Source organism: Camelina sativa, chromosome 4 (genome assembly GCF_000633955.1).
Source record: "Camelina sativa cultivar DH55 chromosome 4, Cs, whole genome shotgun sequence".
NCBI classification, from domain to species: Eukaryota; Viridiplantae; Streptophyta; class Magnoliopsida; order Brassicales; family Brassicaceae; genus Camelina; species Camelina sativa.
In genome coordinates, this window is record NC_025688.1 from 1,013,105 (window position 1) to 1,036,734 (window position 23,630).

General features: G+C 37.7%; 6 protein-coding genes and 2 pseudogenes across 7 annotated transcripts; 5 read left to right on the forward strand and 3 right to left on the reverse strand.

Annotated features, from left to right (window-relative positions):
- LOC104783433 lies at positions 463-2,964 on the reverse strand. The gene is made up of 3 exons (XM_019244280.1): positions 2,725-2,964; positions 1,266-2,122; positions 463-1,175 (listed from the first exon to the last, which is right to left on the reverse strand). The coding sequence occupies exons 2-3, from the start codon at positions 2,118-2,120 to the stop codon at positions 552-554; spliced, it is 1,479 nt and encodes a 492-aa protein (XP_019099825.1). The 5' UTR covers positions 2,121-2,122; positions 2,725-2,964; the 3' UTR covers positions 463-551.
- Positions 3,534-7,279, forward strand: LOC104779476 (annotated as a pseudogene).
- Positions 7,741-8,783, forward strand: LOC104779477 (HMG-Y-related protein A-like). The gene is made up of 2 exons (XM_010503839.2): positions 7,741-7,898; positions 7,987-8,783. The coding sequence occupies exons 1-2, from the start codon at positions 7,824-7,826 to the stop codon at positions 8,494-8,496; spliced, it is 585 nt and encodes a 194-aa protein (XP_010502141.1). The 5' UTR covers positions 7,741-7,823; the 3' UTR covers positions 8,497-8,783.
- On the reverse strand, positions 10,609-11,539 carry LOC104779478 (21 kDa protein-like). Its single transcript, XM_010503840.1, has one exon. The coding sequence runs from the start codon at positions 11,476-11,478 to the stop codon at positions 10,807-10,809; it is 672 nt and encodes a 223-aa protein (XP_010502142.1). The 5' UTR covers positions 11,479-11,539; the 3' UTR covers positions 10,609-10,806.
- LOC104783434 lies at positions 14,302-17,076 on the forward strand. Its single transcript, XM_019244020.1, has 4 exons — positions 14,302-14,379; positions 14,461-14,682; positions 14,768-14,977; positions 17,056-17,076. Exons 1-4 carry the CDS (start codon positions 14,302-14,304, stop codon positions 17,074-17,076), a joined length of 531 nt encoding a protein of 176 aa, XP_019099565.1.
- Positions 17,855-18,201, forward strand: LOC104783435 (annotated as a pseudogene).
- LOC104779480 (F-box protein SKIP28-like) lies at positions 19,187-20,421 on the forward strand. Its single transcript, XM_010503842.1, has 3 exons — positions 19,187-19,586; positions 19,656-19,886; positions 19,975-20,421. The coding sequence occupies exons 1-3, from the start codon at positions 19,260-19,262 to the stop codon at positions 20,287-20,289; spliced, it is 873 nt and encodes a 290-aa protein (XP_010502144.1). The 5' UTR covers positions 19,187-19,259; the 3' UTR covers positions 20,290-20,421.
- On the reverse strand, positions 20,396-23,371 carry LOC104779479 (glucan endo-1,3-beta-glucosidase 3). Of its 2 annotated transcripts, XM_010503841.2 has the most exons (4): positions 23,119-23,371; positions 21,041-22,294; positions 20,907-20,934; positions 20,396-20,815 (listed from the first exon to the last, which is right to left on the reverse strand). In XM_010503841.2, exons 1-4 carry the CDS (start codon positions 23,174-23,176, stop codon positions 20,650-20,652), a joined length of 1,506 nt encoding a protein of 501 aa, XP_010502143.1. In that variant the 5' UTR covers positions 23,177-23,371; the 3' UTR covers positions 20,396-20,649. The 2 variants fall into 2 exon arrangements, with proteins under 2 accessions (XP_010502143.1, XP_019099972.1); XM_019244427.1 differs by lacking the exon at positions 23,119-23,371 and having other exon boundaries at positions 21,041-22,654.

The window sequence follows — 23,630 nt, forward strand, 5'->3', positions numbered from 1 at the left end:
TTTGAAGCCCATCATGACTCGGTTAAACAATTCTTGATCAAGTAAAGTTGGACCCAGTTGAATGCTTCTGTAAACGTAAAACAATTGTAAGATTACAAAAAAAAAATTGATAAATCATAACATGTATATAAAAATATTTGAATCACGTACTCGAGATGCCTACTCCACTCTTCGAAACCATTCCATAGATCATCAGAAACTAAAGTCAACACCGCATCCGGTTCATCTTTACCCGCGTCTTTGGGACTAAGTGTAGGATCAAATCCGGTCACAACAGACTTTTGAGATAAGTGTCCTACTGTGTTCTTTAGATAGTCTTGTGTATCTACATTGAGGTCTATCAACAGATTATCTAAATCAAACAGTTCAACCTGTCAAAAAAAAAAATTATGAAAGGCTTTAGTTAAAGTTACAACACATAAATTATGACACATAAGTTACCGACACATAAGTTACAACACATAATTTATGTTTACAACATACACATACAAACAAGGATACAACAAAAAGGAAAGACCACACAACATATTACAATCGAACAAGGCATTGAGCTACTTCTTACGTACCGAAGTTTTGGGCTTCACTCGTGATGGACTAGGATCCACTACTGCTGGCTTAGGATCCACTTCTGCTGGCTTAGGATCCACTTCTGCTGGTCTGGATATCAAGGCCTTGATATCTGATACATCTTTCTCCATTGTTAGCAATCGTTCCCCAAAGGTCTCTGTGAAGCTCTTGAAAGAAGAGTCAATTAACTCCTTAAAGAACCGCTTCATATCATCTCCACATGAACAATGTGAAGTTGATGCTCTCTGAGATAGCACCATTCTTTTCCGTGTCTCTGCTCCATGGTCAACTTGCTTCTTCTTCCTCTTCTTCAAGCTAGACACTTCTGGGATATTAGCTTGCTTCTCACCACTCTCCTCTCCAACCGAAACTTCATTGTTCCCTCCAACAGCCTGAGATTGTTCCACACCAACATCCTCAATGTTATCATCTTCCACACCATATCCTTCGCCACTCTCCCAAATATGATCTCCAAAATCATAGCCAGATCTGATCAAAGCTTCCAAGTTGTCCACTTCACAATCTTTAATTTCATCACCCCTCAAATATTCAATGGACTCCAATACATCAAAGTTTCCAGTGGAGGAAATGCATGGATAAACAACATCCTGACAAAACAATAACAAAGAAACCAATTAAAAAAAAAACTCAACGTACTCGAATTTAAACTTAAAAGAAAAAAGAAGAAGTCAACTGACCTTGTTTCCAATTGATTTCTCTACAAGGAGGAGCTCATCATATGATACTTTAGCAGCACCTTTCCAATTAGAGATTCGGCTAACTGTAATCTCTGTGTCAATCTTCTCTCCCATAAGTTGTCCAATGAGAGGAATGGCTTCCATAACCCAAACTTGAAGAGCATATGAGAAACCATTGAGGATGTAACTAATGGGGTTCTTCAGTTTCTTTCTTGCTTCCACTATAGAGCTAACTAAATGGTCAAAAGCTACAAGACCCCAAGGATAAGTCCTAACCTTCTCTAGATCCATGACCAGCTTGATGTATGAATGTGGTATAGCTTTCTTCTCATCCTTAGCCACTACCAACCCAGCAATCACACAAACATACACAAACCGAATTCTATCTTCTTTTTTTCTCCACGATGGAGCTGCTTCAAGGTGGGTCTTCATCAAGTTTTGAATGGTAATGATACCACCTCTCTTCAACAATTTGCTCCAAAACCCATTATCATCTGTCCAACTCTCTGAATCATGACTGAAATCGGCTTTGTACTTAAGACCAGTAACTGCATGGAATTCTTGCATTGAGAATCTAAGCGGCTTCTTACCAAACACAAACCACAGCTCATGTCTTCTCTTAGTCACCAACTGCCTACACATGATGCTGTGTATCAACCGAGCTGAGTACCCAAGACCATTCTCATACAATGCAAATACAGATGCGAAAACTGGATCACCCTTCACAATCTCATACTCTTCTGGTAATGCCTTCTTGATTTTGTGTAAGATTGACATTCGACAAGTGTTATTTATCTGCCCAACTTGTGGCTCGCTTCCATCTTCCATAAGCCGTTTAGGGTACTTCTTTTCCATTCCTGCCGAAAAAAGTAAAAAATGAATTAGTATAAATTAGCCAAAACTGAAATAAATCAACAAAGATATGAGACTTCAATTTTACAAAAAAAAAAAAACAGATTACTAAAAGTATGATTTAAGAACAAGAAAACTATGACTACTAATCATTTAGCTGCTAACAGAAACTTGAAAAAAAAAATAGAATACTAAACGGATCACTCTTGTTCTTGTTAACTAGCTTTATCGATCTTGTTTCATCAACCCTGGTACACAATTTTTCCTTTAAAGTCAATAGAATACAAAAAATAATAATCAACATGCAAAAAAAACAAGAATTACATGGTCAATATGCTAAACGGATCTAAAACTATGATGTTCTATAAACAACTTTGATGTTCATTTGAATTCTGGATTGAAAAAGAGATTACAAAAGGATAAAAATTAAAATTTCCCAAAAAAAATCCACAATTAAACATACCAAATTCGATAAACATGGAGTCATGGTTAAGAGAAATCCAAACTGAAAATTTAATAATTTACTTATCATTAGACAATTCTAGATTGAAATCAAGATTAAACAAGGACAAAATTTAAACATGAAAAAAAAACACAATTAACATACCCAATTCGATCGACAAGGAGCAATGGAGAAGAGAAATTCAACCGGATTGAGCTTGAGATAGTGAAGAGGAGACCACCAAAACGAGTAAGAAGCAGATGGATAGAAGGCGGAAGACAGTGAAGATGGATAGACGGCGGAAGACGGTGAAGAAATCGAATCGGCGGAAGATGGTGAAGATGGAGAGAGATGGTGACGATGGAGAAAGACGACGGTGAGATGGTCAAGATGGAGAGAGACGACGGTGAGATAGTGACGATGGTGAGAGACGACGGTGAGATGGTGACGACGGTGAGAGACGACGGTGAGATGGTGACGATGGTGAGATACGGCGGAAGGGTTTTGTCTCGATTAGCCCTTTTGGAAAAAAAATTTTACCGTAATTGGTTTCTTACTTTATCTCGACAAAGTGATTCTTAATTTGTCAAAACCCAAAACAATAAATTAGGCCCACTCGATGGAACCCCAAAACAACAAAATGTATCTGAAAAAATAATTAAGGGTATAATTGGCTATTTTCGATTAATAAAACTTATTTAACCAAACTTTTATAAAAAAAGTGTACATTGCCAAATTTTTAGAAAAAGATCATTTATTTATAATTTTCCCCACTAATTATAATTAATTAAATCCTGCCTAGTTTACTTATTTTATTTCGTCTAGTCAAATAATTATTTAGTTCTACACTAATTATTCAAAATTTGACTCTATCCCATTTTTATTTTATCAAGTCTGAATAAATTGACTTTAAATTACGAAAAAATAAAAATAAAATTAAAATGGAAACGGAACAAGTAAGAGTAGTCTAAAACCTCGCGTCCCCTTTTTTTATTTGCCTTCTTCACTTTGTTTTTCTCTTTCTTTCTCTCTGTCATCGGTTAGTCCCTCTCTGTGATTTCTCGTGATTTTTCCCGGAGCTTTTCTTGGGAAAAATTATTTAAATCTATCTAAGAAGGTGGTTCTAGATTGTGACACGTCATCTCCGAGTTTCGTAGAGAGAGATCTGAACGAGTCTTCCTCCTAACGTCTTTCTTTCCGATGGGAACGCTTCAGTCATGGAGAAAAGCTTATGGAGCCCTAAAAGACTCCACCAAAGTCGGCTTAGTCCGAGTCAACAGCGATTACGCCGTACGCTCCCTTTCCTATTTTGTCTCTCTTTTTCTTCTCTAAACTAATGATTTTGTTTTCAGTCTCTGATGGATTCGGTTTTTGGTTTCTTGAATTAAGGAATTAGATGTTGCCATAGTTAAAGCTACCAATCATGTCGAGTGTCCTCCCAAAGATCGCCATCTCAGAAGTGAGTTATTGGGAATAATTCCTTAGATCTGATTTTTTTCCAATTGGGAATTCTTCTCTGAGAATGATTGATTGTATTCTATTGTTGTTGTTGTTGCAGAAATCTTCGCGGCAACATCAGTGACTCGTGCTCGAGCAGATGTTGCTTATTGCATTCACGCCCTTTCTCGCCGTTTGCATAAAACCAGAAATTGGACGGTACTCATTTCCTCCTTCGTTCTTGAAATCGTGTGATTTGGCTTAAGTTCATGAACTGATCTCTACTGGGTTGTTTGGACAATAGGTTGCGCTGAAAACACTAATTGTTATTCATCGGCTTCTAAGGGAAGGAGATCCAACATTCAGAGAGGAGCTATTAAATTTCTCGCAGAGAGGGCGAATTCTGCAACTTTCTAACTTCAAGGATGATTCAAGCCCTATTGGTAAACTCAAATTTAGTGTTTCTGCTTCGTTTGTGTGTATATGTGTTGGAATCTTAAGTGGTTCCTAATAGAGTGTTAAAGTTAACTGGAAGGTTTTTGTTTTTGTTTCTTTTACAGCCTGGGATTGTTCAGCTTGGGTACGTACTTATGCATTATTCCTTGAGGAACGGCTTGAATGCTTCAGGGTTTTAAAATATGATACTGAGGCAGAACGTCTTCCTTAATCTACCCCAGGGCAGGATAAGGTATCAATTTTTCGTTTACTCTCTCTTTTTTATCATTTGTGTTCCTACCTCTTTTTTCTTTTCTGATGGTTTCGGTTTTGCATATTGCGCGATGGCCAGGGGTACAGTAGAACCAGGGATTTAGATGGTGAAGAACTCTTGGAACAGTTGCCAGCTTTGCAGCAGCTTCTATATCGTCTCATTGGTTGCAGGGTACTGTTTCTGATTTTATTTGTTTCTGTTGTTGATAATTGATATTATGTTGCGGCACTTGATGATCAATGAACTGTCTTGTCCCTTTGTTTCTTTTTTCAGCCAGAAGGCGCTGCTAACCACAATCATGTTATACAATATGCACTTGCTCTGGTACTTAACAATGTCTTGCTCTGCAAAAGCTTTCTGTTCCATATGGAAAAATAACGCTTGAAAATTTCTACACTTTTTATTTTATCGTATGATAGGTGTTGAAAGAGAGTTTTAAAGTCTATTGTGCTATCAATGATGGAATCATCAATCTCATTGACAAGGTAGGTCTAGTTTGTCTACCATCATAGTTATTACGTCTCTCTATCTGCCTTCCTTTTTCCCTGCTTACTTTGTATGTATATATATATATATTACAGTTCTTTGAAATGCCAAAACATGAAGCCATCAATTCCCTTGATATATACAAGCGTGCGGGTCAGCAGGTGTGTTGTTGGACTGTATTTGTTGGTATATATTTTCACTTGTCACACTTTTTTGTATGACAGGATACATGTTTTTTTTTTCAGGCACGAAGCCTTTCTGATTTCTATGAAGCCTGCAAAGGATTGGAACTTGCGAGGAATTTTCAGTTTCCTGTTCTAAGAGAGGTACTGTCGGTACCGAATGAGATAACTTCTGATAAAGTTAGTTCACAGCCATTGCTTGTTTCTATTACTTAATACATTATTTTATGTTATTTTCTCAGCCTCCACAATCTTTACTGACAACAATGGAGGAGTATATTAAAGAAGCACCACGGGTTGTTGATGTCCCAGCCGAACCACTGGTATGTATGCCTATTTCTCATATTAGTGATTCAATATTTTTGGTCTTTTCGCCATATTTTTTCTTTTCTTTCTGGGCCTTATGTGCTAATGGAGTTTTCTGCATTCAGCTTCTAACGTATAGGCCGGATGATGGACTGACTGCCGAAGATACTGAACCGTCACATGAAGAACGTGAAATGTTACCTTCAGATGATGTGGTTGTTGTATCTGAAGAGACAGAACCTTCTCCTCCGCCTCCTCCGCCTCCTCCTTCAGCCAGCACTCAGAACTTCATTGATACTGATGATCTACTGGTGAGATTTCTAACATGATGGCTTTATAATTTTAGTTTCAATTCTGTTTCTTACTGCGATTCTTATTCTCAAGTTCTCTTTGTTCAACTTTCACCACAGGGTCTGAACAGTGCTGCTCCTGATGCATCTGTGATCGAAGACCAAAATGCACTTGCTTTAGCCATTATTTCAACTGATGGTAAGCTTTCTTGTTAGACAATCTGCCAGTCTGGAGAGGGTGTTACTGTATTTTATTTTTTCATTTCGCTAACGCATTTCTGTTCTCTCTATTTCCATCTAATCCTTCAACGCCTCGTTTTGGTCAAGCATGATTACGATCCTACAGGATGGGAGCTTGCTTTGGTGACGGCACCCAGCAGTGATATCTCCGCAGCCACCGAGAGGAAATTGGTAAGTATTATTCCCTTTTGTTATTCATAATGCCATATGCTTAAAACAGTAGATCACACAAATTAACGCCAGTTAGTACTTGGTAGCTCAATTTATAAATCCTTAGACTAGGAACCTTGTTATTAGCAAAAAATAGTAATGAAAGAGTCATCACATGCAATTTATTATCAAAATTGTAACCTGAGACAAGGAGCCTCGCTATTAATCTAGTTACGGAACCGTGAGGATGAAAAGTTCATTGTTGGTGTAGGTTACTATATAGGAGGATTAGGATAGTGTGGAAGGCTGTAAGCTAATGTTGAAAAAACCATTTAATCTGTGCAACAAAAATGTTTTAGGCTGGAGGGTTAGACACCCTTACACTTAGCAGTCTACACGATGATGGAGCCTACATAGCTTCCCAACGCCCAGTCTACGGTGCACCAGCTCCCAATCCTTTTGCGTCCCATGACCCTTTTGCATCGTCGAATGGCACAAGTCCCCCACCTCAGCAACAGCCAGCAGTGAACAACCTCTTTGGTGCTTACCAGCCGACGTATCAGCATCAGGCCAACCCTCCTCCTACCAACAATAGTAATCCATTTGGAAATTTCGGGGAATTCCCGGTAAATCCGGTATCACAGCAGCCAAATACCACGGGTTATGGTGATTTTGCGGTAAACCAACATAACAACCCATTCCACAGCACAGGCCTCCTGTGATCATGTTTTCTATATTCACGTATGTATCTTTGATTGGTTTTGGTTGGAGGGAAAGGAGAGAGAGATGGAGAGAATTGGTTTTATTTGTGAGTAATAGAACCACATGATTGGTTTGATGATCTCTGTTTTTTATTGTTTGTAGAAAGATGTCTGGGATATATATATGCATATATGAGTTAAATCCCCCCTACGCTCTAATTACATTCTTAAAAGTATTTATCTTCTATTTTGTGTGCTCTATCATCAGAGAGCAAATGTTTGAGTTCTAAATGGGCCTGTCTCGACTTCAGTACTTTTACTGCTACAAACCGAAATGAGGTGTCTCTCGTCTTAAGGTTCTCAATTCTTTTCGTCCTTTACACTAGCCGTTGATATTTCAACACGTGTCGACTTTTAACAAGCCGCGAATCATCAAATTATTGGCCCCAAATGGTTAGTTTATTCTTCGATGATAATAAAGTTAAAGATCAGGGAGAATAGCGTAATTTCTCAAAAGGTGTGTGAGTTATCACCTTTAAGCCACGTCAGCGATCCGGCGAGGTGTTATTCTGATCGATGCATAGCCGTCAGATCATCAATCGAGTTCCGCATACCCTAACCGTAGGATGAGATAGAAAACCACTTAACCAATTAATTTAATTTTGTTATTTAAAATCCCTCAAGAAGCCACACAGTTTCTTTGCTCCACCGCAACAGTACTACTCCTCTCCTCTCTCTCTCTCTCTCTCTATCAATCTCTCTCATGACGACGGCGGAGAACGAAATCGATCTTCAACAGAATGATCCAGTGGCCTTCTCTCTCCCTCCGTATCCTAAGGTATAATATCTCTCACTCAAGATTTTGATTCCTCATTTCTCCCTTTCGTAGATCTGAGAGATTCTTCTTTCTTTGTTACTTGAATTAGATGATAATGGACGCGATTGAAGCATCAAACGACGCGAACGGATGCAACAAAACGACGATATCGAAACACATCGAATCGACTCAGATCACTCTGCCTCCGTCTCACAACACGCTTCTCAATTACCACCTCAACCACATGAAACAAACAGGCCAGCTCGTGATTGTCAAAAACAATTACATGAAACCAAATCCAAACGGTCCTCCCAAGCGAGGCCGTGGCCGTCCTCCCAAACCTAAACCCGATGTCGTTCCTAGCCACGCGGCGGCTGTTCCAGCTCCGCCTGCTTCTCCACCGAGGCCTCGCGGTCGTCCTCCCAAATCCAAAGAGTCTCAACCAGAGACTAAAGCGAAGGCGGCACCGAGTGGTTCGGGGAGGCCACGTGGACGACCGCCGAAGAAGCAGAAGACGGAATCAGAGACTGAAGCACCAAAGGCTCAGCCTGAAGGTGAGCGTAGAGGTCGTGGAAGGCCACCTAAGGTGAAACCAGCCATGGTGCCTGTTGGTTGTTAAGTCTCTCTCTCGAGCTTTTGATTTAATCCCTCCTTAAGTAAACCGCTCTTTAAAAAACTTTGGTTCCGGTTCGTTTATGATAATAATTTAGGTTTTTATTGTTAAATCGTCTAGTTTAATTTTTAATTGCTGTGTTCCGTTATTGTTTAGGGTGGGGTTGATGAGTAGACAAGATAAATGTTGTAATTCGACTTTGCAATTGTGTGTGTTGTAAAAAATTTCGGGTCTTAACCCTTTTCTAAAAGTAACGGTTTGGTGAAATAATATTTTTATGAGTGTGTGATTCATCAAAGTTTTTAGTTAAAAAAACAAGCGTTACAATTACAACTTGGTGGCTAAATTGAATGTTGGACAAAATAGTGACAACATTTCAGAATTCGAAATAGAATTCAGGTATTTTCGAGGTTTTGCTGTTCAGGCGGGAGGTGGGGTTTTCAAAAGATTGCAAATTTTTCGGAAACATGTTTGGTCCCCATTTCCTTGTAATCAAATAATGATGGTATTGGTAACACTTCACAGTTCACACTTCTGAGTTTTGATTGATAAAGGTTGTTGTTTTCGGTTTAAAACTTCGATGACAGAGAGAGGCCTAAAATCAACTTCATGGACCTATAATGGGCCTAATAAGACTGAAAAGGAAGTTGCAAAATAATACTACGACGACATGTTTGAGCCTCCTTACCAAAAGGCTCTCGAGTCTCAAGCTAATATAAATTGTACAGTCCCATAATATATAGTGTTGTGTTAGCTTGGAACATAAGAAGTCTTTCCTTATGAAACATCAGTACCTCTGACCGTCCCTTTTCAGATCTTCACTTTGTGTAGAGTTGTAGGAAAGAAACAACTCAACAAGGAGTTCCATTGAAATGGGTTGTGGACTCATGTGTGTGATTCACATATGATATATTCTATTAGTCTCTTAGTATAGTATTCAGGTAGTTTGACTTGTTTGATCAAAGTCTTTTTTTGTTAATTATCATTAATACGTTTTTGGCTAAAAAGGCAATAAACACATGGCAATGTATCGTATCAGTATGGTGTTTTTTGTTCAAAAATCTTTGGCTTGTAGAGACTCTTTCTTAGATAGAAGCTAGGGGTGACATGACCAACTTAAATAAATAATCTTTTTTTTTTATATAAGTTACAAACTTTCAACCATTCAGTGTTACATACTTACATGTAAAGAAGCATGACAAACAAAAGAACAATCTTAAGCATACAAATACAATGATTCACGTCTTTTTTTTGCTATTATGTTTGCTTACTGTTTTTACCAAAAAAAATGTTTCCTTACTGTTTTAGTTTTCAATTCTTGTGAGTATCGATCGCTTTTTTATCACACTTCATGTTAAAATTCATATACTCTCTTAAATTGATCAGAGTAATTTTTTTAATGTAATTTTGTCAACACCGGTTTAGAACTCTAACAAATTAAGTTTAACAATATATATAAGCTCTCTAAGTTCCAATGATTTAAATATCTTTCTTCAAAACCAGTAGTAAAACGCCCTATCATATGTACACAAAATCCAGTGTGAGTTTGGACACAGTGCAATCTCGTGAGTAAAAGACCGACGTTTAATTTTTTTTTTTGTTTGTTTGGAAGGGCTTGAGTGGGACCATTAACAGAAACTAGGACACACAGAAGTGTGGGAAATGAGTATATATATATATGAACACATTGATATTAATTGGTCTATTGGATATATATGGTGACATGTCCTACTCATTCCACGGGTCGAGAAAGAAGAATAAACACAACAAAACTTATAACCACTCCATGTGATTGTGATCTATATCTACTATATTCATACATACATATTCTTACAATAATCTTCTATATATTTATACGATCATGCAATTTAGTTAGTAAATCAAATATGTAACACCATCTTCGAGACTGCATGATAATTATACACTAGTAAAGACAGCGATTCAACGTTAGTCTGTCCTTTAATCTATTAGGAAGTCTTGTTATCTTATAGTATGATTTTTTTTTTTTCAAACACGCAAAGCTGGTGATGTAATTAACATCTCCTTGAAGTGACCTTAACCCGTACCCGTTAAGGCGTTAAACATACACAAAGCTCTCAGTCAGCTCGGTTAAAAATAAAAACCAAATCAGTAATTATAATCATTTCCACATAATAGAGACAAAGCATATATATTTAGAAGCTTGCACTTAACATTCAGTTTCCTTCCACACAAAACTATTATAATATTTATAACTTAAACCCATAATGTATTAAATTATCAAAACATACACTTAATCAAAGTTAAAAATCCTCATGGGGGCTCTCATGGTCATGGTCATGGAGCTCCATTGTTGGCATAAGTGTTCACAAGAGCAAGAGCATTACTCGTTAACCTCTTCACTTCCTCGAGCCGGTCACAAACGGTCGTCTTAATCAATCCTCCTTCGTCCATATCTTCAAATCCATCCGTACACGTGTCCTCATCCGTCAATGCTGCACTCATCCACGTCTGCACGTTACTCATCTGAAACCTAAACGTTTCCACCGACCTCCGAGCCGCCGGGACTCCACCTTTGCCGTTCATGTCGCGTAGCTGTCGTAGAGATCCTCTCATCTCGTCCACCGCGTCTTCAACGTTCGAAACGCAGTCGCGGATTACGGAGGAAGCAGTTTGGTGGCCATCACCGACAGAGGTAATCACGGCGGCAGAGCGTGAGAGTTTGGAAAGATAAGCCGCCGTGGATTTGGCTTGCGAAAGTGAAACGCCGATTGCGAGCTTGGCTAGCCTCCCCGGACTGTCTTGTACGGCGGAGGCGTAGCTGGCGAGTGACGTGAAGCATACGTCTGGATATAGGGTGGCGTTGCAGCTTGTTCGGATGAAATCAAGATCGTTGGTTGTTGTAGTGTTTGGTCGTGGAGGCAAACGGACGGCTGAGATTGATCTGGAAATGAAAAGAAAGGTAGTGGTAAAGAAGAGAAACGTCGCCGTGTGTCTTTGGCTTACCATTTTCACTGTTTTTCGAAATTGCTTTTTTTCTTCTCGTGTAAGATTATAGAGGAGTGATTGGCGGTTTATGTAGGCCTAAGGGATGGGGGTTTTCAACACTTTTCATGTTACAATGTTACCCATCTTTGTTATAGGATTTACTAGATTGCCACTAATCATGTTGTCTGATATGTGTGAAATCACGGATTATGTTTTGGGTTGTAGCTTACAAGTATATAAAATAATAAATCAGGAGAGTAATTAAAACCTATGTATATAGAGTTTCACATTACGATGAGCCATGTCGTTTATAGAACTTACATATTACTTTGTCCTATACTTCTCATAATTCCAGCTAACTACATTTGTTTAAATGTATTTCTACCTCTGTGTAAACCGGCTATGTTTCAGTACTATGGTCGATGGTCGATGGTCCACCACATATGGTCGATGGTATTATATTATAATGAGAATTTGTAATGAGAATTAGAAAAGATAAATACTTTTGCGAAGAATTATACTGTTTAAATTAATTTCGAAGTTTTTTAATAGATGTAATTAACTTTGAAGTCTTATTAACATTGGCATATTAGGTGATCAAAGCTAGATGGTGGATAAAAACATTTTATGAGGTGACAAAAAAAACTCCTTAATATTCAAATGGGAGCCACCTAAAGTTGATAGATTCCTTGGAGATTCGCCAACCTTCTTTATTTTGCGATTGTGGGATGGTGCTTTCATCTGCCGTACCATTGTTATTAATACGTTAGAGAAATGTTCGATCACGCAATACTTAAACACCATTCATTTCCAAAAATGTTAGCGATCATTCAAATTAGTGCGTAAATATGATGTGAAGGTTAAGAGGTTGCATATCCAAAAGTGGTAACGATCATTCAAATTAGTGCGTTCATATGCTATCTATCTTCATTTTTAACATAGATTCATTACATTATATACACAACTTCATTTGTTTGAATTTTTTGGGCTCTAATAAGATGTTTACTTTGGTTTGTACATCCCATAATATGAAAAGTAACCGATTGTATTTCCATACCACTACAAGAAAACATGGAATTGGTTAATGAAATTTGCGACCGTTTAGCTACTGAATGACTACTAAAATAAATCAGTCGCCTAGTAGACGCTAATTGGAGACTGATGCATATTGTCGTAGTGTAGTCGCCAATTTGCGACTAATTTGGAGACCAGTTTGACAGTCGATAAAAGTTTGCGACTACAGAGCTACTATTTAGCGGTTGCTTTAATAAATTTGGGCCTTAACAAAATTTGGGCCGTAACAAAACACGAAAACCCATTATTTTTTGTTTTTTCCCCGAACAAACCCTAATCTAACATTTCTTTTCTCATTTCTTCTTCTTTTTCTTCGAGACAAAACGGCGAAACCTCAAAACCCTAGATCTAAATTCCTCTCACTCGACGAAACCGTAAATCCTTGATGGCTGGAGCAAAGAAAAGAGGTGGAGGAAGAAGAAACCCCTCTAATCGAACCTCTGGAACCTCACAAACGGCGAATCACAGACCCGCCAATCTTCCTCCCCAATATACCTTCACGCCGGCGAACCATCGAGTTCCAGAGACTGATTCTCAGGGAACTCCTGTCCCAAACCTCCAGCCTCCAGCGAGACCTATACCTTCTTACCGAGACTATCCACCTCCGACTAATCATTTCCAGCACTCAAGGAGCTTTCCCGGAACATCCCCTTTCGGGGAAGATCCAACCAGGCGTCCTTTTCCTCAACATCTCACCTCCGCGACGAATCCACCAGAATTCTCGAGTCAACTTAGAGTCTCCTCAACCGTCAGTCACGAATCATCATCGACAGTCTCCTCAAGTCCCGAATCTACCACGAGAGTCTCCTCTACCTTGACAGTCTCATCGACCACCCTCTTCTCAACCTGGTCAACCTCGAGCAGCTTCTGCATCGCTTCACAGTTCTCAAGCGCAAAACTCACATGAGGAAGAAGCTGATTCGGAGGATGACGGTGCAAGGGAATCAAATCTCCCAGCTGATGTACTCACTTCTTTACATGAAATTCTTGTCCAACCAGGCCGTGAGAAGTATACCACTGTCCTCTCTCCCTCATTAGAGCGTGGAACCACTTGGTAAGAATTTGGATTAGAATTTTGTATTTTGGATTAGAATTTGATTGTGTTTGTTTTGTTTGGATTAGAATTTGACTGTGTTTGTTTGTTTGTGATTAGAATTTGGATTAGAATTTTGTATTTTGGATTGTTTGTGATTGTTTGTGATTATTATTAGAATTTTGGATTGATTGTGTTTGTTTGTGATTAGAATTTTTAGAATTTTGGATTGTTTGTGTTTGTTTGTGATTAGAATTTTACTTGGATTGATCGATTTGTTTGTGTTTGATTGGAATTTGACTACTGATTTGTTTGTGTTTGAAGGTTTGGTAAAGACAAGTCATCACTTACCCGAAATATTACAAAAGTGTTTACAAACAAGTTTGATGGTCCATATTACAGTTGGGGTTGTGTTCTGAATGCAAGAAAAGAAGGTTACTTAATTCGCGGTAAGTTGGAATGGTCCATATTATAGCTTTTTTCTTGGTTTTTTTATCACTAACACTAGTCTTCTTTTGTAGAAAACACACACCTGGGATCCCTGTCTAACCGGTGTGGTTCAAGCAAAGTTCTATAGCATTTGTCAAAATCGTATAAAAGACATGGTTTCCAAGGCAGCAGCTCAGCGAGAGGAAGTGAAACCGAGGTGGATTGAGAGAACTCTTTGGAAAGAAATTTGTGACTATTGGAACACAGAAGAAGCCATGGCAAAGAGTGCAACCACTTCAGCAGCTCGAATGTCTGACCGTAATGGTCTTAGCCCTCACAACCATGTATCAGGGCTAAAGTCTTACTTACAAATCGAACAAGAGATGGTGAGTTACATCATAACCTTTTCATTGTTTAATTACTTGACATCAAATGGTTCCTAACCTTTTCATTGTCTAACATTCCAGGAAGTAGAATTGGGAAGACCGCCAACTATTCCTGAAGTTTTTCTCAGGACTCATACCAAAAAAGATGGTACTTTTGTGGATAAGAAAGCGCAAGCAGTTCATGAGGCATATAAGAAAAGAAGGGAAGCTAAGTTGGCTGCTCAGGATAATGATGAGTCTTCAGATGGTACTTCACGTCGATCAGAGCTATCTCATGAGGAGGATGATGAGCTCTTTCTTCAGGTAATTTGCTTCTTTCTAATAAGCTATTAAGTTTTTCATTGTTAAGTAATTATAATAACTTTTTCTCTCTGTTTTGTGTATGGAGTCTACTTACATAAATGATAGAGGAACATACTTTGGAGTTGGAAGCCTAGGAAGTTACATCAACGGGAAGCGAAAGTATCCTGGAAGCTCTTCTACTTTCACAACCCTGCAACAACAGCTTGAAGACGCTAACCGCAAGATAGAAGAACAAGCAGCTCTACAAGCAGAGCGTGACGCAGAGGCTTCACGGGTTGCAGCTGAGGCTTTGCGGGTTGCATCTGAGCAACAAGCAGAGATCTCACGCTTGGTGAGCTTCCTCAAGACTAACCCAAACTATGTCGCCTTCCTTGAGTCTCAAACCAATGACCCAAACCCTGCTGATTTTCAAAGTTAGCTTCCCTCATGTAATATTTGCAACACTCTTGGATATTTGGATGTTTTTTGGAACTTTTGCTACTTTTGTAAAAACATGGTACTTATGTCTTTGTTTAATTTCATGTTTGTTATGTTTTAGTACATGTTTTCTTAATCAGTTTTGGTATTACAAAATCAAATAATGCATTTTTACCAGATTTTTTTAAAAAACTTGATAATTAAACAGTCGCAAAACAGTCACCTAAACGTAAACAAAACAGTACCCAAACAGTCGCAAATGAGTAACCATATCAGTCGCTAAAGCGTTGCAATTCAGTCGCAACTTTAACGACTGTTTGGCGAGGGAAGAGCGACCCCAATTATCAGTCGCCAATTAGTAGCTCTCTAGCGACTATTTAGCGACTGATTTTTTTTAGCGACGCACTGTTTAGCGACTACGTATGTCAGTCGCCAATCAATCGTGACTAAGTAGTTAGCGACTGTATAGTGACTGTTTTTGCAGTCGGTAAATCCATGTTTTCTTGTAGTGTACCAAAAATATGGTTCGTATATATCAGTGTAGAATTTTGAACGTATACGATAAACCATTTGCATACTTGTAATTACTTAGATCCACAAATTATAAACCATTTGCACACTTGATTTGGAATCCCATGATTATCATGTTTTTAGGAGATGATCAAATTGGAAATAATTTCTGATGGTATTAGACCAACCATGCTTTTTAAGGAGAGGTATAAAACTCCACATTATAGTACTTTTCTGGAAAGCGAATACTTAGGGATATGATGCCTTATATGTATAGTGGGGAGGTAGCCGACTCATTGTTATTGCGTAAGACATAGAACACTCGTATACATACACGCATTGACGCATACTTGTTATAAATTATTCTTCCCCTTTTTTAATAGGTTAAATATATTTTCCAATTGATGTATATAAATATTATTAGATTGACCTTTTGAAGAGTGTTGGTTAAGAATGTGATGGAAATGGAGGTAACGACTTGTGTTGTCTTCTTAGAGAAGACGGCCATTAACATTTTGTGTGAGGAGGGTCCATTTTGGTTTAGTCAACTTTTCAAGAAACAAACTAAAATCAAATACATAATGATGGTTTTAACTTTTAATTGATTACGGACTTTAACTTCAAGAAATTCGTGGCGAGATTGGCTCTAAATCTACACTCGATTAGCTAAATTTACAAAAAGGCAAAAAAAAATTAGATAGGACATATAAAGATAGAAGCCACTTTATTCTATGATGTTATCTTTTGTTTCAAAAGCTTTCTCTTATTAACCAACTACCTGTATTCTTTTAACTAACAACCTCGACCAACTTATTTTTGAGAAAAAACAAACGATTTTTTATCGATTAATAAAAATAAATAATTTAATGGTTCGAGATTTTGGAGGAGAATATTGGATTATTAATGTTCATTTTACTCAGAAATGAATTTGTGAGCTCAAGATAGTGAAAAAGTCAAAAATATTATTGACCAACTATCATCATATCTTCATATCCATTCCCAACGTTCGAACGCCGTGGATTATGGCAACATAAATGATTCAATCATGCACGAGTTGTTTAAAAAGCTGTACATGTGGTTAGGTTTTGAAACAAAAGTTTTCATGCAATATTACTTTTTCCTTTTGAATTTAGACTCTTTCTGTGACATACTTTTTTTTTTACCATGGACATGCTTTTGTTGTCTACAATATGATAATTTAAGAAATTTAATTTAAATCTCATTCCATAAAACACATCTCGGTATACTTTTTTTTGTGCAAACCATAAATTCATTAACCAAACTAAACTAGGAACGATTTTTTTAAGTGATAGCTGAAGATTATAACATCATGTATTCTTTTTTTTTTTTCTGTTCAAAGAACATCATGTATTCTAACAGGTGCTTTCTTTGAAGAACTTTTTGAGTTCTTTTTCTACCTTTCAATAATGGCATATGAATTATTAGGCCAACCAGATATTTCTATAATCCATCTACAAACAATCAAGTGTAGTTAAGGCTTTAGATTTGTGTTGTGTGTAATTGTTTTTCAATATATCATCAGTCCATCACACTCCTTAACTTGGTCACTAGGCTCCATTAAGATTGATACTTCTAATTAAGTTCTAAGTAGTTACACATAAATGGATGGGTAAACAAATAAGTAAGAAATATGATAGATATTAGTTATTTTGAATTTGTTTGATATGACATTACCTTGACTCACATATTTTGTTCACAAAATGTGAGATCATGTGTGAAACTTGAAACTTTTGTACTATCCTTGCATAAAATCTCCTTTAAATAGAAAATGTTATGTACTTTTTGGCATCTTAAAAAGTTATAATATTTGCTTAGCAAAATAATAATAAAATATGAAACAACAAAATTATTTTTGCTTTATTGTAGAAAATATCAGTTAAATCCTTAATTATTTATATTGGTATCCTAGTGATCATGATTAAATTATCATGAATATAACTTCTTAAACATTAATAAAACATTACATTAATTAAATTGAAGTTCATAATAATCTTTAATAAATCGGCGGTAGCTGCTAGCGTTCATCAATTAGAACTCGAACTCTGTTTAAATCAAAAAGGACCCGCATATCTTCACCTGTGACTTTGAATCTCAATTGGTTGAATATGTTCCGTACCATGGACATGCATCTTCGTTCGTTTGGGATTACTGAAAGTCTTGCCATATTTTTGACCCATTTGGCCTTCTTTGCCTTTCTCTATTGAAGATTGGCTCTTCAACAAAAATGAATACCAAAGTCACTCACCATATCAACCAAGTGTTCCAGTGATTGATCACGATGATGAACCTCAAACTCAATGTAATCAAGTAGATCTTATCGAACTGAGCGATGATGATCACGATGATGAAGAGGCCAATGACTGTCGAGAGTACCAACATTATGATCTAGAGCAAGTTATGTGGTTCAATGAACTCCCTGAAGGGAAAACACAAGGACAATTCTCACTCACCGATCTCAAGAAATGGAGTGATGATGAGTACTTTGTTGACCTTCCAAATCTCAAAGTATGGATAAGAGAAGAGAGCATTGAATCTGCAGTGTTACTCACTAACCTTCTACCTCATATCTAGTGATGTTAATATGGGTTTTGAAACCCATTTAATTAAATGGCTATGTTATACAATATTCAGCCCGTTTAGTCCCATTTATCTAAAAATGTTAAATGCGTACCCGTTAATTCAACGCATTATTCACAACATCATTCACAGCATCATTCAAAAGCATCACTCACAACATCACTGACAAATATTTTTTATCACTATCTTTACTTTTTAAAACGTTTCAATTCAAAACAAATACATTTTTTTTTGTAATAGTGAAATTAGCAAGAATAACAAAAACAAATTTAGTTAAGAGATTAATCAGGTAATACATTTGATTATGATACATTATATATAAATTATAATATTTACAAAACAGATGATTGTCTTCATCTTCTTTTTTCTTCTTGTATCTTCTTTGTTGTTTTTTACCAATCATTTTTTTCCCTTGGATCTTTTCACAATCAAATGATTCAAGTTTTCGATTTCAACTTAAAAAACATAATAAATGGTATAGGTACAAACACAAATTTCTCAAAAATCAGCGGAATCACAAACTTGAATTTTTTTTTTTGTTATGTTGTCAATGGACAATGTATTATAAATTGTATAATGTGATTTTAATAAAAGTTAGTGGAAAAAATATAATTAGTAGCGTTCGTCTCGTTATATTCTAACATTCTTTTAGAAAACTTAGTAGCGTTCGTCTCGTTAGTTTCGAGTTTCGACTAAGCTAAAACTTAGAATAACCCACAAAAAGAAGAAAGTTCAATAGGATTTGAGACCAAATTTACAGAGGTCTATTGATATTGTGGATGCTAAACCTTACTACTTGCACAGATTTGGAAGTTTTGAAGTTCCTAAACAATAAATCAAATCTTGCAGAAATGTATGGGCTTTAGGCCCAACGTGTTATAATCCACAAGAGAAACTGGGCTGGAGGCAAAGTAGCCCAAACAGCTCCCGGCGAGTAAAAGGTATTATTACATAATTCAAACATTTGTAAGAAGTTCCGAGTGAGTGGCATTGATTCATCTGATCGTCGCTCAAAGGATAAGAAAAAAGCGCAGAGCAAAACTGAGAAATTGATGAAGACGGAGGAAGAAGAAGAAGAAGAATGGCGATCAGCTCGCAAGGTTTTGTTGATAGTTCTTCCTTATCTTCCTTCGTTGTTCGAGCTTCTCTCTATGACTCGCGTTTCGCGATCGCTCAGAGACGCGATCAGAGACGAAACCGCCTTGTGGACTAACATCGTCGTTGAACCACCGCTGAGCTCTCGTCTTACCGATGATATTCTATCGGACATCACTTCCAAATCCGCCGGTAAGCTCAAGACTCTGATTCTCCGCCGTTGTCTTAGGGTTACCGACAAGGGCCTCCGACGTGTGGTGGATTCGAATCCTCTCATCACTAAGGTAACCAATTTGGAACCCTAGAGTTTTAGATCTATCTGGAATTGGAATCTGAACTTTTGTTGATCTCAGATAATTGTGCCGGGATGCTCGGGATTGACTCCAGAAGGAATCATGGAATGTGTTGTAAGCTTGTCCAAGAAGGTGGAGACACTTCACATCAATGGTGTCAATGGCTTCACTAAACAACATCTCTCATCACTTTTGACTTACCTTTCTTCCGAGGTAGGAACGATCGACCTCGAGGTCTGTCCCAAATGCGATGAAGTAAGAATGATCCCGCCTTGCTCAAGAGAATCATGTGTAAGTATAAACTCTCAAGTTAAGAGATGATTGAGTTGAGACTCTTATAAATACTACTAATAATATAAATGTGTTTCTTGGGTTGCAGAACAAGAAGCAAACGAATGAACGCAAGTGTAGGGGATGCTGGCTTTGTATCCCTAGATGTGCAGAGTGCTCTGTGTGCCTTGGACCAGATACTGAGAGTCAAGAAGCAGCGTGTGGTAATGACGATGTTCTGTGTCTTGAATGCTGGCTTGTGCTTCCCAAGTGCAGGTTCTGTAACAAACCCTACTGCACAAATCACAGTAGTCGTCGACATGAGATTGCAACAACTAATGCTGCGGCGAGACCTTCGTTTGAATGTGAAGCTTGTTACTATAGGGCAGGTACAAACCCATATGAAGTCGACTATCAAATCTAAAAGCTTGGGATTGCAACTTGTTCTCTCTGCAACTTTGTTTATTTTTTTGTATATGAAAAGCCTTGGATTGTGAGATATATTCAGAGACGTTCATGGAGTAAAAGTAAAAAAAGAAAGAGTCCAAGCTTTCAACACAGGAATTAGTTTACAATCATCGATGGTCTTGAAGCTGAGAACCTACAGGCTACCCTCCATGAACTTCTTGTTAAAGAAGATGGTCAACAAAACTGGGTAGACAGCTAGACACAGAGAGAACAAAACCACCGAGCTCTTTTTTTTGTCTCTCACGTGTTGCAAAGAAAGAAGTTAAATTTTTAGAGAAACAAGAATCGAGAGTTGTTGTTCGTTCTTTCAGAGTTTCTACAAGAATACTAAGGCAACGATCAGTAGAAGGGAGAGTAATGTTAAGTCAGCGAAAGATGCGTGAGGGTGGTGATAGTACTTTGGGATACATCCAGAGGTTGTAGAGTTCGCTGAAGGGGCCAGTGCCATGGTGTTGTTTCCAAGTGTCTGATTGCTTTTCGCACTGCAAAATGTAGAGATGTCGATACAAACGAAGTGAGCTTGATTCGTTTGGATATTACAATTTAACATGAGAAGAAGAATAAGAATGTTACCTTCCAGGGAACACGCATGTTCCTCGACCTGCAGAGACAATCAAAAGAACAGAAAGTTCGTTTTCAGATTCAGAGGCAATAGGTATATTCTTTTGCAAAGAGGAGAATGATATAGTGTTGAGAGATTCACATACTTGGATCAGTTGTGGTGACTGTAGCAACTCCTTTGAAATCACAGCTTCCTAAAGCTTTCCCCATCTTCTGGTAATAAGAATTAAATGCATAAGTGGAATGTGCAACCACATCATCAGGTTCATAACAGGACTCTCCCTGCATCAGTGCAGAGCAATCGACTTTCCCTGGACCGCAAGCCCAATCAAGAGCTGCCTGAAGCATCTTTTTATCAACCTTTTCCTTCGCTATACAAAACGTTTGGTTTGTTGTATCATTCGCCAGAATAGCCCCTGCACCCGCCAAACGCAAAGTGTAAACCGGAGTCCCGTTTGTATTAAACAGCCCCCAGTTCTTCTCAGATACAGGTCCCGGCCTCGAATCTTCATTGTAAAGCTCGTATATGTATGCAGTAACTGCAGTTCCCGGGTGTTTTGGTGTTCCAGTCTTGTTGATCACGTGCTGGATCAAATTGCTATTGTAAGTGTTTGCGTTCTCTACAGTTGCGTCGTGCTCAGAGGGGCCTCCTTTAGATGGCCATCCAGATTCTGTGACCACGATTGGAATGTTGGTGAAGTTAAGATATGACATTGCAAAATAAGCTGCGTCGACGATTGCATCAAAAACATTAGTGTAATGTAACAATGTGTTGGCGTCTACAGCTTCTTTGTTGGCTTGGAGAGGCTGAAAAAGCGCGTAGTCAAGCGGTATAACTCCATTGGACTGAACATAGTCGAAGTAAGGGTAAACGTTGAGCAGCAATGGCGATCCCGTGGACTGAAGGAACTTGAGGAGAGGAACAATGACTGGATCCCAAGTCTTGTTGAAGAAAGCTTGCGAAGGAGGGAAAGAATCAAGAATGATGGCTGAAGAGTGCGGAGTCGATACTTTGATCTGACGGTCGAGATTGGCCGTGACGAGAGCAGCTTGGATGTATTTGAGGGCTGAGACGAGGACAGAAGCTGCGTTTGATAGGCTGGTTAGGACTTCTGATCCGACAGCTATTGTGGTAATGTTGGTGGCAGGGTAATAAGCGGCTACGTTTCTAGTGACCCAGTTGGCTGCGGTTGCATTTGATTGGCTGATACCGAGAAGCTGTTCGTTTGGTACTGAGATTATAACTTGAATGCCGGTGTGAGCAAACGCGAGAAGCATTGAACGGTCTGCGTCGTAGAGGCGTACGCGGTTGATGTTCTGTGATTTGAGGAGTGCGACTACTTGTGTTGGACTCGGCATGTTTGTCACTTCCGTGCCGATATTCACACCGATTAAGGAATCTGAAATATATGTTTGAAAAACACACAAAACAAACTTAGCGTATGTATTTACGAGACATTTCACATGAAAATCCGTCGACTGGTCGGTCCAATTCTCAATAAGCATTAAAACCAAATGCTAATGCAAAGAGTCAAAAAAGAATTTCTAAGTGTATGTGGAAACACACAAAGAGAAGCCATTGGCTTGTACGCAAAAATCGAAAATGCCCTTAGAATGAAATGAAGCTCCGAGGACAGTTTGGTCCAGTTAGATTGCAGAGTACTACTGGGGGAAGCATATGAGCTGGGATGCAATATCTTGAGATTCTCATTCCCATTAAAAAGATGGCAAGATTGGAATAATCCCTTATTATTAAAAAAAAAAACTAAAATTTTCAATTAAAGTCTTCATCTTTAGTTCTTTCTTTACTTAGGGAAAAGTAAAAACCCTTACAGAAATGAAGAATAACCCAGAATCATCTAAAAAGAAAAGAACATAATAAATCCTTGAAAATATCAGACTGTTTTGGCATCAAAGGGAGACAGTTGTGGAGTTGTTACCAAAGAAAGATTTACAAAATGAAGGCACCACATTTTCTATTTAGTAACCATAAATATTGATTGTCTAACCACAGAGAGATCCTTCAAGTGAAAAAACACACAAAGGAACAGACAAACTTTCAACCACTAAAGTAGTAGAAGAAGAAGAAGAAGAAGAAGATTTTTATGCAAGGGTGAGAGAAGAAACATAGAAAAAATCAACAGATTTATCTATTAATCAAGAAATGGGTTTCTTTCAGTTGGTTTTTTTGAATAAATTTTTTAAGAGAAGAAATTTTTAATACCTTGGGAGAGAGCAGAACTTGCAAAGAGGAAAAGGAAAAGGAGAAGAAGGGAAGCCATTGATGGAGCTTCAAATCTTGGGAGATGCTTTGATTTTGCTTCTGAAGCATAAAGCCAAGACAGGTCTCGAGGTTCTCTCTGAAGTAACCCACGAGAACAAAATCCAACCAAGACAAAAAAAAAAATATTTATTAAAAAATAGAAATAGCAAAAGAAAGTGAGAGAAAATTAAGAATCAGTTCACTTCAAAAGATTTATATATAAACTGATGTCTAAAGCCTAAAGGTGGGTTTCTGATTTATTCTTTTTTTTTTCTTTTTTTTTGCTGAAAAAGATGTATCGTACCACTAAATAACAATTATTTATTTTTCGGTGGAGAAAAATTGCTTATATTTTCGTTTAAATGAAACTACAAGCTTTTATATACTCCTACAGTCCTACTTACCAATCACCCTTTAATAAATGTTACAGGATTCTTTTGTTGTTTTTTTCAAATTTATGATAATAGATTTTT

What these genes read in the sequence shown, in the direction of transcription:
- LOC104779477 (XM_010503839.2), top strand. Translation starts at nt 7,824, where the DNA reads ATGACGACGGCGGAGAACGAAATCGATCTTCAACAGAATGATCCAGTG. An exon ending in CTCTCCCTCCGTATCCTAAG is followed by an intron (nt 7,899 to 7,986) that starts GTATAATATCTC and finishes TACTTGAATTAG; the next exon opens with ATGATAATGGACGCGATTGA.
- LOC104779480 (XM_010503842.1), top strand. Translation starts at nt 19,260, where the DNA reads ATGAAGACGGAGGAAGAAGAAGAAGAAGAATGGCGATCAGCTCGCAAG. An exon ending in CGAATCCTCTCATCACTAAG is followed by an intron (nt 19,587 to 19,655) that starts GTAACCAATTTG and finishes TGTTGATCTCAG; the next exon opens with ATAATTGTGCCGGGATGCTC. An exon ending in CTTGCTCAAGAGAATCATGT is followed by an intron (nt 19,887 to 19,974) that starts GTAAGTATAAAC and finishes CTTGGGTTGCAG; the next exon opens with AACAAGAAGCAAACGAATGA.
- LOC104779479 (XM_019244427.1), bottom strand. Translation starts at nt 22,400, where the DNA reads ATGCTTATTGAGAATTGGACCGACCAGTCGACGGATTTTCATGTGAAA. An exon ending in AGTCACCACAACTGATCCAA is followed by an intron (nt 20,935 to 21,040) that starts GTATGTGAATCT and finishes TTGTCTCTGCAG; the next exon opens with GTCGAGGAACATGCGTGTTC. An exon ending in ACATGCGTGTTCCCTGGAAG is followed by an intron (nt 20,816 to 20,906) that starts GTAACATTCTTA and finishes TACATTTTGCAG; the next exon opens with TGCGAAAAGCAATCAGACAC.
- LOC104783434 (XM_019244020.1), top strand. Translation starts at nt 14,302, where the DNA reads ATGTCTGACCGTAATGGTCTTAGCCCTCACAACCATGTATCAGGGCTA. An exon ending in TACAAATCGAACAAGAGATG is followed by an intron (nt 14,380 to 14,460) that starts GTGAGTTACATC and finishes CTAACATTCCAG; the next exon opens with GAAGTAGAATTGGGAAGACC. An exon ending in ATGATGAGCTCTTTCTTCAG is followed by an intron (nt 14,683 to 14,767) that starts GTAATTTGCTTC and finishes TTGTGTATGGAG; the next exon opens with TCTACTTACATAAATGATAG.
- LOC104783433 (XM_019244280.1), bottom strand. Translation starts at nt 2,120, where the DNA reads ATGGAAAAGAAGTACCCTAAACGGCTTATGGAAGATGGAAGCGAGCCA. An exon ending in AGAAATCAATTGGAAACAAG is followed by an intron (nt 1,176 to 1,265) that starts GTCAGTTGACTT and finishes TTGTTTTGTCAG; the next exon opens with GATGTTGTTTATCCATGCAT.
- LOC104779478 (XM_010503840.1), bottom strand. Translation starts at nt 11,478, where the DNA reads ATGGTAAGCCAAAGACACACGGCGACGTTTCTCTTCTTTACCACTACC.